Source organism: Micromonas commoda, chromosome 4 (assembly GCF_000090985.2).
Source record: "Micromonas commoda chromosome 4, complete sequence".
Lineage (NCBI taxonomy): Eukaryota > Viridiplantae > Chlorophyta > Mamiellophyceae > Mamiellales > Mamiellaceae > Micromonas > Micromonas commoda.
Window position 1 is genome coordinate 70,632 of NC_013041.1, and position 13,391 is coordinate 84,022.

The following is a 13,391-nucleotide window of genomic DNA, read 5'->3' on the forward strand; positions in this document are numbered from 1 at the left end:
AGGCCTCACCGCGTGCGTTCGGCCTCCTCCTTTGACGTCGTCGCGTCCGAGGTTTCCCTTCTGGTTCCCCTTCTGAAGAGAGCCGTTTCGTGTGCCGAATGTTTTGCGAACATGGGCCTTTTTTTCTCTGACTGCTGACTGTTTCGTAGCCTGAGACACAAGATCGAGGGCAACGACCAATCGGATTGCACGAAAATATCTTGGAGATCGAAACTGCTTTTTCTATCTTCCGATGGTCGATTGAGCAGTCTGGCACCACAAGCACTGAGCGCCGTGTGTCGTGATGATGCTCGCGACGCCGCGCCTGAGCGCCGCGACGTCCGCGGGACCGTCGTCCCGGCGCGTATCGGGGTCAAATCGCCTCGTGCGGAGGTTCACCACGCGCCGCGCGGCGGTCGTGCGAAGGGTTGCGGCCGACCGAGAAAATGAAAGCTCAGACGCCGTCACATCGCGCGACCTCGTCGACCTCTCCTGCGGGGCCCCGCCGTGCGACGACGTCGTGCATGAGGTTCCTGCGGATGTGCCAACCCCGGTGGAGGCTGGGAAGTCGGGCGATTGCCCCTACACCGCCGCGAAGGATGCGGTGTCGTCGCTGCTCCCGGGACAGCGGATGAGGAACAAGATGCCCGAGGGCGGGCCGGTGATGCTCCCGTCGAACGCCTTCTTCAAATCCTTGCTCAAGGCTGGGTCCTCGCCCGTGGGCATGCCGGAGGCGATGCTGGAGTGGGTGAACATGACCGGCCACGAGACCGTCGGCATCAAGAACGCGGTCGGTCCCATGTGCGTCAGCACCGTGGACCCGGACATTGTCGAGTACGTCTGCCACACAAACGCCAAGAACTACAGGCTGCGCATGCTCCCCGACGCCTTCAGGTACGTCATCAAAAACAAGGGAATCACGGGCAGCGACGGAGCGTACAACCGCGAGCACAGGCTCATGTGCCAGAAGCCGTTCATGAACTCGTTCTCGCTCGATCAGTTCAGCCGGACGGTTGAGGAGAGGGTGGGCCTGCTCTGCGACGCGTGGGCGAAGGCGGCGGCCCGAACGGACGAGGGTAATCTCGCCATCGACATCGACGATCACTCGCAGCGACTGACGCTCGATATCGTCACGTCACTGGCGTTCAACATGGACTTCAAGCAGGTGGAGGGCATCGACGCGCAGCTCAACGGCGGCGAGGAGGAGTGGCGCAAGCGATCCTCGGGCGGCGACCTCGACTACGACATCATCGACAAGGTTCTGCACGCGTACAACAACACGAGCGAGATCATGGGCGAGCTGTTCATCACGCCGGTGCCCATCCTGAAGCTCCAGAACCTGCTGGGGATCGGGCGCGTGCGAGAGCTGCGCGAGGGGTACGCGGTGCTCGAGGATGTGGGCATCAACCACATCATCGGGCGGCGGAGAAAGGAACTGGAGGAGAACAAGCAGCGGGGCGACAACGAGGATTACTGCCTCCTCGACGTGCTTCTCAAGGCGACCGACGCCGACGGTAATCCGCTGCCGAAGGAGGACGTGTGGGGCGACGTGAACGACATCATGGCGGCTGGGCACAGGACGACGGCGAGCAACTTGACGGTGAACCTGCATCACCTCGCGCGGCTGCCCGAGGTGCAGAGGAAGGTGGAGCAGGAGGTCGCGGCGCTCGGCGGTAGGGCGCCCACGTTCAGGGACGTGCAGGAGGGTAGGTTGCAGTACACGCAGAGGGTGGTGAAGGAGTCACTGCGCAAGTACGCGCCCATCAACCTGTTCCCCAGGGTGGTCGAGGGCGACGACACGCTCCCGACGGGGCACGAGGTGAAGCAGGGTGACTTCATCCTCCTGTCCTCCTGGGCGATGGGACGGAACCCGCGGGTGTGGGACAAGCCCGACGAGTTCAACCCCGACAGGTTCACCGAGGAGTCGTTGCGACAAAACGCCGAGCGGTTGGCGAAGGAGAGCTGCGGGCCCGACGCCACCGAGGAGGAGCTCCGGCTGCAGATGGAGCGGATGAGCCGAAGGATCCTCGCGGGCAGGGACTTTACCTACACGCCATTCGGCAGCGGGCCGAGGTCGTGCATCGGCGGGACTTTCGCGCTGCTCGCAACCACAGTGGCGCTGGCGACGGTGGTGCAGAGGTTCAAGTGGAGCACCGTGGCGACGAAGGATCCCGGGTTTGAGATTCCGTTCCTTTACGACACCACCATCACCTTCCCCAAGGGTGTGCACGTGACGGCCACGCCCAGGGCGGTGCCCTTGGGTGCCGAACGCGGGTCCGAGAGTCAGGCGGGCGTGGGAGAGGAGAGCATGGCTCCCGCGAGGTGAAGAGCTATTAATTCGCAACCGTTGTATTCCAGTAAAAGACATTCTTTCACCTGCCTAGGGACGTCACCACGAAGCTGGCGCTCACCGCGGCCCAGAAAAACGCCACGGGCACGGCGATGAACAGCGCCTCCCCGATCTCCGCGCCGACCGTCCTCAGTCCGACCTCCTCCGGTCTCACCCGCACCGGCGACGAGTGGTACTCCTCCGAGAACAACTCGCAGTACAAAACCCAATCGCCGCCGCCTCCGTCCTTCCCGAGCGCCTCCTCCTCGTACGCGTACATCCGCTGTGGGGGCGATTCCCCCAACGAATCCACGTCCACGCGCCTCGTGCCGAGTTCGTCGGTGGTTCGCTGGTAGTACACGCGCGTCAGCTCGTAGGCCTGAGCCTCCCACAGCTGCAGGCTGGGTTTGTCAGTGCCCACCACGACGAGCTCGCCGACTTCGACGTTTCCGAGATCGGTGTTGAGCACCGAGCCCTTGCTGATGGCGCGCAGAAGGGTCCAGAGCCCCTCGAAGCGCATGCCGACGTCCAGGAAGTCGTCGAGCTCCGTCCTGTCGCTGTTCACCCGCCTGCCCCCGAACGATCCGGATCCCGAGGCGCCCTTTCCGGATCTCGCGCGCTCCTCCGCGGAGTCGTCTGCCGGTGCGGTGGGGGGCGCGTAGTCGGCGAACGGGTCCTCGCGCGCGGACGGCCTGGCGGATGGAGGGAGATCCGCCTCATCCATGGATCCGAGGAGCTTGTCCAGCGCGTCGATGCTGGAGGACGCCGACGCGGTGGCCTCGTCGTCGGAGGAGGAGCGCGGACGTGACGATGTTTTCCTCTGTTTCCCGCCAGCAGCGCCGGCTCGCCATCTGTTTCGTGTGACGGAGGCGGCGGCGCGCGGAGAGACCCGGTGAGACGTTCTGGACCCCCGAGGGAGGAAGACGGGCGCCGATGCGGACACAAGGGTGGACATGTCGAGAGAGGCGTCGCGCGGCTTTGCAGCGCGCCTCACGAATGGCTAGCCCCTCCCGTTTGGAAAGATATGCCAGGTCACCACTCGAGCGCAGACTGCCGCTCGACTGCTCGAATGAATCCGAGATCTCACACGTGACCGTGATCGTCAACTCTTGCACAAACAAGCCGTCGCTCACCTCTCTCTCTCTCTCGTCTTTCTCACGCCTACATGTAATAACCTCTGTCCTGCCAGTCGATGTCCTTCGGCGGGGGCGCGAACATGTCGTCCGAGCCTGGCGGGGTCTCGTCGTAGTCGTACTGGAAGCCCAAGTTGCGCTCGGGAGTCTTCTCCGTCGTCTCGGGACCCAAAACTCGCTCCAACGCGGTGGGTCGCCTCCTGGAGATTGGCGCGGGCATCCCGACGCCGTTGTGCTCACCGGCGGGCGGGACACCGACGTCATCTACGCGCGTGTCGTAGAACGTCTTAGCCGCGGCCTGGTCCGGCGTTAACTTCCAGCGCGTGCTCGCTCGCGACGCTGCGGAGCCCTCGCGGGACACGGCGACTTTGGCACCCTTGAACTTTCTTTTCACGTCCGCCGTCTGCTTAGCGGCGCACCCGGGGTATGTGCTGACGTGCGCGGCGAACGTCTTGAACGCGGCGGCGGAGAGGGGTTCGTGGCACAGGATCTCGTAGGACGCGTCGTCGTAGAAATCAACGACGGGGTCGAACCACTCGGTGTCGTCGCTGAACTTGACAAACTTGTCGTCGTCCTTCTTAAAACGTACGGGACGGAGCAGGTACAGGAGGAACGCGTCCTCGCTCTCCTCGCCGCACGCCTTGAGCTCGGCGTCGTAGACGACCCTCGCGTCGTCGATGAGCATCTCGCGGATGCCGGGGGAGTCGTCCTCGCTCAGGCGCTCCTCGAAGGCTTCGATGTGCGCGCTGAGCGCCGCCTTCGCTTTCGCGCCGAGCGCAACGTTCCCCTGAGGCGCGGGCCTGAAGGGGTACGGCAGCTTCGTGGCGTTGGAGCGCGGGCGGAGCAGGTTCGCCTTGTCCTCGGGGGAGAAGAGCGCCGAGCGCATCCAGTCGCGCCACCGCGGATCTTCCGTGGGAGGGTCGTACCGGGGCGGGAGAGGCGCGGGGGGCATGGCGCGGGTGTCGTGCCACGAAGTGGAGGGCTCAGAAGGGCCGCTTTTGTGTTTGTGAGGACTCAAATAATATGATGTCGGAGCGCTATCACAGGAGCCACATCAGGTGGACCAGTATGATGTAGAGCAGCAGACCCAACCTCAGCAGCGGACGACGCTGGAGGTACACCGACATCTTATCCAGCTGCCCCGCGACCGTCTGGAAGTGCTTGTTCTCGCGCGCGGGCGCCCAAGAGAGCGCCTTGACGCGGCCCAGCAGCGGCCTGAAGTTCTGGTCGCCCCCCGTCATAATCGCGCCCTCGATGTCCATCTCCCCGTCTTCGTCCTTCTTACCGTGACCAATGGTCAGCGTCACCTCGCCTGCTGCCCCGGGGGACGACGACGCGTGCGCGCGCGCGTCGGCCAGCGCGGCGTCCCTCGCCTGCTGAGTGCGCGCGAGTTCCTCCCGGAGCGCGGCGGACTCGGCCCTTAAATCGTCGAGCTCCCTCATTCGCGTCGCGAGATGCGATTCGCTCTCGGCGGCGGCCGACGCGCGTGCGTCCCGCGCGGCTTCCTCCCTAGCCTTCGCGACGGCACCCGCCAGCTTCGCCGCCTCCTGTCGCGCGGCGTCCAGCTCGGCAACCACGCCCGCAAGCCGCGTTTGCGCCGAGTCAGCTTCGTCTACTTTCGCCGCGAGTGATTCGGCTTCGCTCTCAGCCTCCGCCAACAATCGCTCAGCCTCCGCGGCTCGAGCCTCCGCGGCGGCGAGGGCAGCCTCGGCGCGGTCGGCGCGTTCGGCGGCGTCGCGTGCGGCGGCGTCGGACGCGGAGCCCAGCGCGTGGGCGTTGGCTTCGGCGGCACGGAGCGCAGCCTCGGCGTCGTGAAGTTTCGCCTGGAGGGACTCGGCCAACGCGGTTAGCTTGGAGGATTCATCCGTGACCCGCTCCGTCTCCATCCTCGCGCCCTCGACGAGGTCCACGAGGGACTGGATCCGTCGCTCAGCCTCCGCGAGTTTCGCCGCCGTCTCGCTCGCGGCGGCGGTGCCCGATTTGAGCTCGGCAGCCTCGGCTTCGGCGGCGGCGGCGCGCTGATCCGCCGCGTCGAGAGCGGCGGCGGCTTCCTCCGCCATGGACTCGGCCTCCTTCTGCGCAGCCTCGATCTTCTTCAGCTTCGCCAGCGCCTTCTTCAGCTTGGCGGAGGCGTCTTCCGAGGATTTGGCCGCGGCGTCCTTCTCCGACGCGGCGGTTTGGAGCTCGCCGGTGACCCGCGCGAGGTCGGTCCTCGCGGCTTCGAGCTCCGCCGCCATCGCCGACGCGTTCTCGTTCATCCCCGACATCGCCTCGGCTCTCGCCTGTTCGGCGCGTTCGGCTTTGGCGTTGGCCTCGGCGACGGCGGCTTCGAGCGCGGCAGCCTTGGCGTCGGCCTCGGCGACGGCGGCTTCGAGCGCGGCAGCCTTGGCGGCAGCCTCGTACTCCCTGCGCTCGGTCTCCGCGAGCGCGGCGGCGGTCTTGGCCACCTCGTCCGCGGTACCGGCCGCGCCAGCCTCGGCCTCAGCCACGGCCGCCGCCGCCGCTCGTTGAGCCTCCTCCAACGCGCGTTTCGTCTCCTCCAGCGTAAGCTCGAGCTGCTTCTTTTCAGCCTCTATCCCCTTGCCCTTCTTCACAGCCTTGGTGAGCTTTTCGGACGTCTTCTCGCACGCGGACCTCGCCTCCGTCGCGTCGGCCAAAGCCTTCTCCAGCTCACCCTTGGCCGCCTCCGCGTCGGCTCTAGCGGCTTCGAGCTCGGCTTCGAGTCGCGCGTTACCCTCGTTCAATTCGACCGATCGATCCAGCCTCGCGCTCTCAGCCTCCGCCCTCGCCGCGTCCGCCGCGTCCGCCCTGGCGTCGGCGTCGGCGACGGCGGCTTCGAGCGCGGCGATGCGTTCCTTATCTTCCGCCGCGGCGCGCTCAGCCTTGGCGACGTCGCGCGCGAGATCCTCCGCATCCTTCACGATGTCCGCAATCTCCTTGGCCTTGGCGTCGAGCTCAGCCTTGGCTGACTCCGACGTCTGCGTCGCCGCCTGGAGCTTTTCGCGTACGTTCTCGAGCTCCGCCGCGAGGGCTCGCGACCCGTCGTTCATGTCCGCGAGGGCAGTCGCCTTGGCCTCCTCCGCGGCGGATAAGTTCGCGACAGCCTCCTCGAGCTTGGCTTTGAGTTCCACGAGTTCCGTCTCGGCAGCCTCCTTCTTGGCGGCCGCGTCCTGCAGCAGCGAGTTGAGGTTGTCGGAACGCGCGTCCGCGTTGGTCGCCATCGTCTCGGCGACGCCCAACGCCGCCTTAGCCTCGTCGCGTTCAGCCGCCGCCGCCGCCGCGTCACCCCTGGCCTTCTCGAGCTCCGACAGCGCCGCGTCCGCATCCGCCGCGGCGGCGCGCAGCTTATCCTCGAGCTCGCGCCGGGCCTCGTCGCCGCCGGCCTTCGCGGAGTCGAGCGCCGCGTTCAGCGCGTCGGTCTCCTTCTTCATGGAGTCGAGCTCCGCGTTCAGCGCGTCGGTTTCCTTCATCGCCGCCTCGGTCATCGCCTGGGATTCCCTGAGCTTTTCCTCCGCGTCGGCGAGCTTCGCGGCGGATGCGAGAGCCTCGTTCTGGACCGCCGCGTGCGCCGCTCTCGCGGCTTCGAGCTCCGCCGCCATCGCCGACGCGTTCTCGTTCATCCCCGACATCGCCTCGGCTCTCGCCTGTTCGGCGCGTTCGGCTTTGGCGTTGGCCTCGGCGACGGCGGCTTCGAGCGCGGCAGCCTTGGCGTTGGCCTCGGCGACGGCGGCTTCGTTGGAGGCGGCGGCGGACTCGGCTGCGGCGAGGCTCTCGGCCAGGGCGGACACCTTCGCCTCCGCATCCGCCCTGGCGGCGTTGGCAGCCTCGAGCGCCGAGGACGCGTCCGCTAGCCGTCGATGGGCATCTTGCGCCTCTTCCTTCGCGGCCGTAGCGGCGTTCTCCGCGCTGCCCGTCGCCTGCACCAGCTCAGCCGCGTACGCGGATCCAGCCTGTTCGAGCTGGGTTCGGAGCTCGGCGACGGTCACCTCGAGCTGTTTCTTCTCAACCTCGATACCCTTCCCCTTCTTGACAGCCTTGCTCACCTTGGCGCTGAGCTCCTCGTTCTTGGCGAGATACGCCGCGATGTCCTCTTTGGCGAGCTTGAGTTCGTCCACCTTTCGCGCCACCTCGGCGTCGGCTTCGGCTTTGGCCGCTTCCAGTTTGGCCACGTCCGCCTTGTGTCGCTCAGCCTCGGCCATCGCCTTCGCTTCGGATTCCGCCATGAGCCTCGCGGCGGCCACCTTCGAGTTGGCCGCCTCCAGCTGTGCGCTCGCCTCCGCCGCCTCCGCGCGCGCGGCGTTGAGCTCGCGCCTGGCGTCGTCAGCCTGCGCGCGAAGCTCCATCTCCCTCGACGCCCACTCCGAACGCTCGCGCTCCAGGTTGTCGAGGAGCTGCGCGTGCTCTCGCGCGAGGTCGTCGTTAACCGCGCGATCGGCCTGGGCGGCGTACGTCGCGTTCGTGCTCACCGCCGCGAGCATGGAGTCGTCAACGGAGGGCTCGGCCGCCGCGACGGGTGGCGCCGCGACGATGGGCGACGGCGACGGGGAGTGGTTCATGGCGCCGAGCTGCTCCTCGAGCTTGTCTCGGTACGCCGATGGCTTCGGCGCGGGCGAACTCTCGGTGACATCCGCGGGAGCCTGGTCCTCGAGTGAGACGTTGCTGCGCTGACTCGCGCTCTTCATCGCAGCCTTGCGCTGCTTGAAAGCCTCGAGCTAAGGGGGAGTGAAGGGTTAAGGCGAGGGTCAGACACGCGAGTCGGCATACGGGGGGGAGATCACTTTTCGTTCGGCCATCTTGATCAACGGACGCGGGGGGTCGCGCCGCGTCTATGCACGGTGCGATGGGGGAACGGAGCCGAGCGAGGGCTAACCTTGCGTTTGCCAGCCTCGAGCGAGGCCTGTCGGTTCTTATCGACCGACGACATCGTGTCCTTCTCGCTCGTGGCGCGTCTTTGTGTGGCGGGCGAGAGGGCACCCTCGCCTCGGGCAACGGGACTGATCATCCCGCGGCCCGAAACTGGGCGAAAGAAACGGTGATTGAGAGCCCGAAACGCTTTTGTGAATGGACAACGTGCGCGACGTGGGTTCGAAGAAGGAAGAGAGGCCAAATCATAGGATTAAGACTCGAAGCTATGGCGTCGATGCGGACGATGTCGGCACCGCGCGTCCGGTCCGCTCGTGCCTCCTGCGAAGCGCCCGCCGGGCATCCTCGCCAGACACCGTCCCCTCGGCCAGGCATCGCAAAAGACTTGTCGCGTCAATCGGCTCGCTCCCGTCGAGCTGTTCCGGAGGTACCGACGGCGACGGGGAGAGGGGCGACGCGATGTCCGCGCCCGGGCCGACGCATTCAACGGGTTCGCGCGCCGTCGCCGCGCCCGGCGCGATCCCCCCGTCCCCAACGCCGTCATCCATCCCGGGCGGCTCGACCCGATCGCCGCCGCCGCCCGAGGAGCTCGTCTCCACGGTGGGATTAAAGTAAAACGGCGGGGACGGGTACCATTCACCGTCTTCGTCTTCGTCTTCGTCTTCGTCCCCGTCGACGTTCTCCGCATCCTCGTCGACGTTTGCATCGTCCACCGCGGCGTCGTCCACGGGCGCCGGCTCCCGCGCGGTCCCTTCCCCCGCGGCGGAGAGGAACGAGGCGAGGCCGCCGCCTCCGCCGGCTCCCGCCGACGCTCTAAACTCCCCGGCGGTGATGGACACCTTCGCCACGAGCGCATCGCCGCGGTTCGCGATGAGACTTCGCGTGAGCGCCTCCGCGGTCGCGTGCGCGGCTTTCCCCGTCTCCGTCTCCCCGTCCGCTTCCGACACGCGAGGGTCGCGGTCGGGGAACGGTCCGCGCTTGGAACACCGAACCTCCTTACCGTCACCGTTCTCACTCCGCCCGAGCACCAGGATCAGCGACACCGTCATCGTCCTCGGCCATCGCTTCTCCGCGTGCGCGAGGTCCATCACCCGACCCGCCAGGTCCGACGCCATCGCGCGGAGGAGCGAGTCCAGCCGTCCCGTCTCCCGGCACCTGAGCGGCTCGAACATCCCGGGCCTTCCACCCGACGCGGATACCCCGCACCCCGGTACCCCGTACATCGCCCTCGGGGTCAACGTCAACGACGTGTGCACGCCGACGCTCTTGTTCAGGATACCGCGCCCCCGGCGCACGGGATCGTCGCACTCGCCCGCGGATCTGGCGTGGATGAGGCGAGCTGTGGCCGGGTTCGCGCCGAGCGCCGACACGAGCGCCGACTCGGGCAGCCTCGCGAGGTCGGCGACGGTGGCGGTCACACCCAGCGTCGCGCGTATCTTCGCCGCGAGCGCGCCCCCGCAGCCGGGTAACTCGTGCGCGGGGGTTGTCGCGAGCAGGTCCGCGATGTCCTCCCGGGAAACGATCACGCGGCGCCCGTCGGGTTTGGCGGAGGCTCCGGCGAGCTTCGCGAGGAGCTTGTTGTGCGCGACGCCCACGGACACGACGATGCCCAGACGCGCCTTCACGACGTCCCTGATGACGTCAGCGCATCGCGCACCGTCGACGCGGAGGTCCGAGCCGGTGGGTAACTGCACGTAGGCCTCGTCGATGGACGCCTTCTCCACCGCGACGCCGTTGAATCCGTCGCGCGATACCTCCCGCGCCAGATCCGCGGACGCGAGCAGGCTGTGGAGCTCGTGACTCGCCGCCAGGTACGGCCTGTAACTCACCCTCTGCCCCGTCGTGGTGTGCACGTGCACCAAGGCGCCGCCGACGCGTCGAAGGAGCGCCCTGGCGTCCGCCGGCGGCGTTCGCTTGGTCACGCCCGCTTTCTTCGCACCCGCGTCCGCGGCGATGACGTCCTGGTGCTGCTGCACCGCGAGCGCCGGGCACCCCGCGAGTGCCGGGTTTCTGCGACGCTCCACCTGGCAGAAGAAGGCGTCGGCGTCGACGTGTAGGATCACGCGGCGCCTCCCCGGCGGCGGTCGGTTATCCTCCGTCATGAACGCCGACGGGGTGCCCAAATTCTAGTCGAAGATCCCTAGCTAGCTAGCGGCGAGAGGTCCTGCGGCTGCCTGGCTAGTCCTTGCCCTCCTTGAGGGCGTTCACACGATCCATGTCCATCATGACGTTACCACCCGCGAATGGCGAGTCCGACATCTCGTAAAGGCCGAGCATGTGACCGTCGGGTCCTCGCAACGCGGCGACCTTCCCCTGGGGCGGGTACTTGATCGGTCCGTCCAGCTCCGCCCCCATCCGCAGCATGTTGTTCACCGCCGTGTCCATGTCCCGAACCTCGAAGTTGACGAACGGGGAATACCCGGTGGTGAGCTGCGACACGTTGCCGACCGCCTTGAGGGCGAGCACCGTCCTGGGTTTGGCCTTCTCGTCCTTCGGGTCCACGGGCCGCCCGTTCGTGTCGAGGCCGTCGCCCAGTTCCGCGTACGAATCGCTACACTGGGTGACGATGAGGCCGAGTCCCTGCTCGTAGAAGGCGGCGGCGGCGGGTACGTTTCTCTGGAGTAGTAACACGTGCTTCAAGATCGCGGCCATGTACCGCCCGAGGCGCGATGAGTCCTGCGCGTGTGGCTTCGCGGCGCCAAAGGCGGTTGGACGGTCGTTTGGCTTTAGCTTTGGCTCGCGGCGCCTCCGGTTTTCAGTCGACACGCGAGTGAAATTTTAGTAACCACCCCCCACAGGCGGGACACCACAACAAGGGCGCTCACGTGGGATCATGAAGCTCCAGCGCTCACTTGTCATCGTCCTCGTACTGGCCTTCGCGGCCACCGCGAGCGCGGGTCGTACGGTGCGCTTCTACCCTCCTTACCGCGGGCTTCCCGACGCACCGATGGCACCATCGTGATAATACCATCGTGGTCCCAACCGCTGACCACTGCCCCTTCCCCCCTCCACCTCCAACAGCACACCAAGAAGCTCACCGAACCCATGCCGTTCGGCTCAGATATCCTGGATACCGGCAAGGAGACCGACCCGTCCGATATCCAGGCGGACATCGCCCTCCTCCCCGCCCTCGCAGAGGGTGTGAACGCGCGCGTCAAGACGTTCTCGGTGGGCCTGGACCCGATGCACGAACAGACCGCCGCCGAGTGGTTCGAATCGCTGGGATACCGGACTCTCACGGGCGACGTCAAGTACGTCAAGGGATACTGGGGCGGAACCAGAGCGGAGGCGGACCCGCGACTCGGGGCGTCGTTTTGCCAGGGCGCCGCGGACCTCGCGCCGACGCAGGATTACGATTTCGCCAACTGGCTCCCGGTGCCCAACGTGCTGGACGAGCTCGCGTCGACGTACCCCGACGCCAAGTTCCTCCTGTTCGAGTCCGAACCCGGCCGATGGCTCGACAACGTGTACATCAAGGCGCAGGAGGCGGCGCTGAGGGGCGCCAAGTGCGGCTGCGGCGGCGACGTCGAGGACCGGGTCGACAACGCCAAGTGTCGGCTCGGCGACGAGGTCCACTTCTGCGACGTGTACCCGTGCGTGTACGAGCGGACGTTCACCACCTCCGCGGTGGACCCCAGCGCGTGGGTGGACACGTACGTGCGACACGTGAAGAACGTCAAGCAGTCGCTGGGTTCCAGGCTGCTGGTGGTGGACATGGAGACGCCGCAATCGCCAATCGCGGTGTCCCAACAGATCGCTTCGCACCTGGGATTGTCGGCAAACCCGGAAGCCTTCGCGCTGGCGCACCCGTTCGAGCCTCACGTGCTCGCGCACGTCAGCGAGCACAGGTGGCTGGTGTTCTGGTTCGCGTGCGTCGGGGCGCTGGGCGCGGCTATCCTGTTCGCGCCGTCGCCTTTCACCGACGGCGGCGCCCGCTTCTACCGCGACATGGCCGAGAGGGTCTAAGCGTTTGACTGAATTAAGTTTACCAATCCCTGATACTCCCTAATCGAACATCGGCGCGGACTTGCCTCCCTCCTCCGCCGCGCGCGCGGGATCGCACGGGTACGCCGCGTCCGAGCAGCATATCCGTTCGGGACGTCGCCCCGTCGCGGTCGCGGTCGCGTCGTCGTCGTCCACCGCGGGTGACGCCGAGTCGGCGACAAAGCTGTCGGTGACGCATCGCATCAGCTCCACCTCGTACCTGAGCGCGCTGTTCGGGGGCACCTTCCCCAGCGGAGCGCGTATTCCCGCCTCGCCGAAGCCGAGCGAGCCCGGCACGGCGATGAGCCTCTTACCTCCCGCGCGCATGGTGCGAATCCCCTCCTCCAAGCCCTCGCACACTCCGGGCGGCCGGATGCCGAGCTGAAACGTCAGCGCCGTTTTCCTGGCGTACGTGTTCTCAAACACCTTCCCGTCAGGGGTGTACCCCACCACGTTGGCCACGATGAGGTCCCCAACCTTGACCCCATCGCCGCGGCCAATCTCGACGTCGGCGTAGGACAGACCCGACGGCGTGGTCACCACGTCCCGTTCCCCATCTTCGCCCTTCTCCGTCCCCGGCGCGTTGACGGGCGAACCGGGTGCGCCCAGCTGGCGCTCGAGCTCCACCTTTGACGCGTCCTTGTAGTACCTCTCCGGGTCGGCGACGCGCATGATGTCCTCGTTGAGCGCCTCGAGGTCTACCGCGAGTGCGGGCGCCGCCACGGGCGCCGACACGACCGCGGCGAGCAACGCGCGCCTCGACGCCGACGATGCGTGATTCTTCTCGTCGTCTCGCGATGCGAGCGGGTCCGCCCCTTCGGCTGCTCGCGCGTGACGGGACGCGCGGGTCGAGCGCGCGGCGACGCGACTTCCTCGCCTCGTAGACACTGCGACTCGCCCGCGAACGGGGACGCTGAGCCCTCCAGCCATGCTCCGCGACGTGTGACTCCGAAGAGTGGGGTGCCTTGCCACGTCAATGTCTACTTAACTTACTGAAGAGATCCGCACGTGTCGGTCACGCGCATTCCAACACGCGCGCGCGGACGATGACGGCGGTGGGACTGCGCAACCGCCGCGGCGGCGGGGTGAACTCACACACCATC

At 66.9% G+C, this 13,391-nt stretch overlaps 6 protein-coding genes across 6 annotated transcripts; 2 read left to right on the top strand and 4 right to left on the bottom strand.

Moving 5' to 3' along the window:
* Window positions 1-283: 283 nt before the first annotated feature.
* Window positions 284-2,305, top strand: MICPUN_57505 (cytochrome P450; the record flags this gene model as incomplete). The annotated part of the gene is made up of 1 exon (XM_002501166.1): window positions 284-2,305. The coding sequence occupies one exon, from the start codon at window positions 284-286 to the stop codon at window positions 2,303-2,305; it is 2,022 nt and encodes a 673-aa protein (XP_002501212.1).
* Window positions 2,306-2,351: 46 nt separating this feature from the next.
* Window positions 2,352-8,123, bottom strand: MICPUN_99836 (predicted protein; the record flags this gene model as incomplete). The annotated part of the gene is made up of 3 exons (XM_002501544.1): window positions 2,352-3,159; window positions 3,474-4,241; window positions 4,486-8,123. 3 exons carry the CDS (start codon window positions 8,121-8,123, stop codon window positions 2,352-2,354), a joined length of 5,214 nt encoding a protein of 1,737 aa, XP_002501590.1.
* A 447-nt stretch (window positions 8,124-8,570) lies between these two features.
* Window positions 8,571-10,406, bottom strand: MICPUN_57509 (predicted protein; the record flags this gene model as incomplete). The annotated part of the gene is made up of 1 exon (XM_002501545.1): window positions 8,571-10,406. One exon carries the CDS (start codon window positions 10,404-10,406, stop codon window positions 8,571-8,573), a length of 1,836 nt encoding a protein of 611 aa, XP_002501591.1.
* Window positions 10,407-10,482: 76 nt separating this feature from the next.
* MICPUN_80725 (predicted protein) lies at window positions 10,483-10,956 on the bottom strand (the record flags this gene model as incomplete). The annotated part of the gene is made up of 1 exon (XM_002501546.1): window positions 10,483-10,956. The coding sequence occupies one exon, from the start codon at window positions 10,954-10,956 to the stop codon at window positions 10,483-10,485; it is 474 nt and encodes a 157-aa protein (XP_002501592.1).
* A 181-nt stretch (window positions 10,957-11,137) lies between these two features.
* Window positions 11,138-12,270, top strand: MICPUN_99838 (predicted protein; the record flags this gene model as incomplete). The annotated part of the gene is made up of 2 exons (XM_002501167.1): window positions 11,138-11,209; window positions 11,326-12,270. 2 exons carry the CDS (start codon window positions 11,138-11,140, stop codon window positions 12,268-12,270), a joined length of 1,017 nt encoding a protein of 338 aa, XP_002501213.1.
* On the bottom strand, window positions 12,269-13,227 carry MICPUN_108028 (predicted protein). The gene has a single exon (XM_002501547.1). It carries the CDS (start codon window positions 13,216-13,218, stop codon window positions 12,310-12,312), a length of 909 nt encoding a protein of 302 aa, XP_002501593.1. The 5' UTR covers window positions 13,219-13,227; the 3' UTR covers window positions 12,269-12,309.
* Window positions 13,228-13,391: the final 164 nt, after the last annotated feature.

Coding starts and splice junctions, on each gene's coding strand:
- MICPUN_108028 (XM_002501547.1), bottom strand. CDS start 13,218: ATGGCTGGAGGGCTCAGCGTCCCCGTTCGCGGGCGAGTCGCAGTGTCT.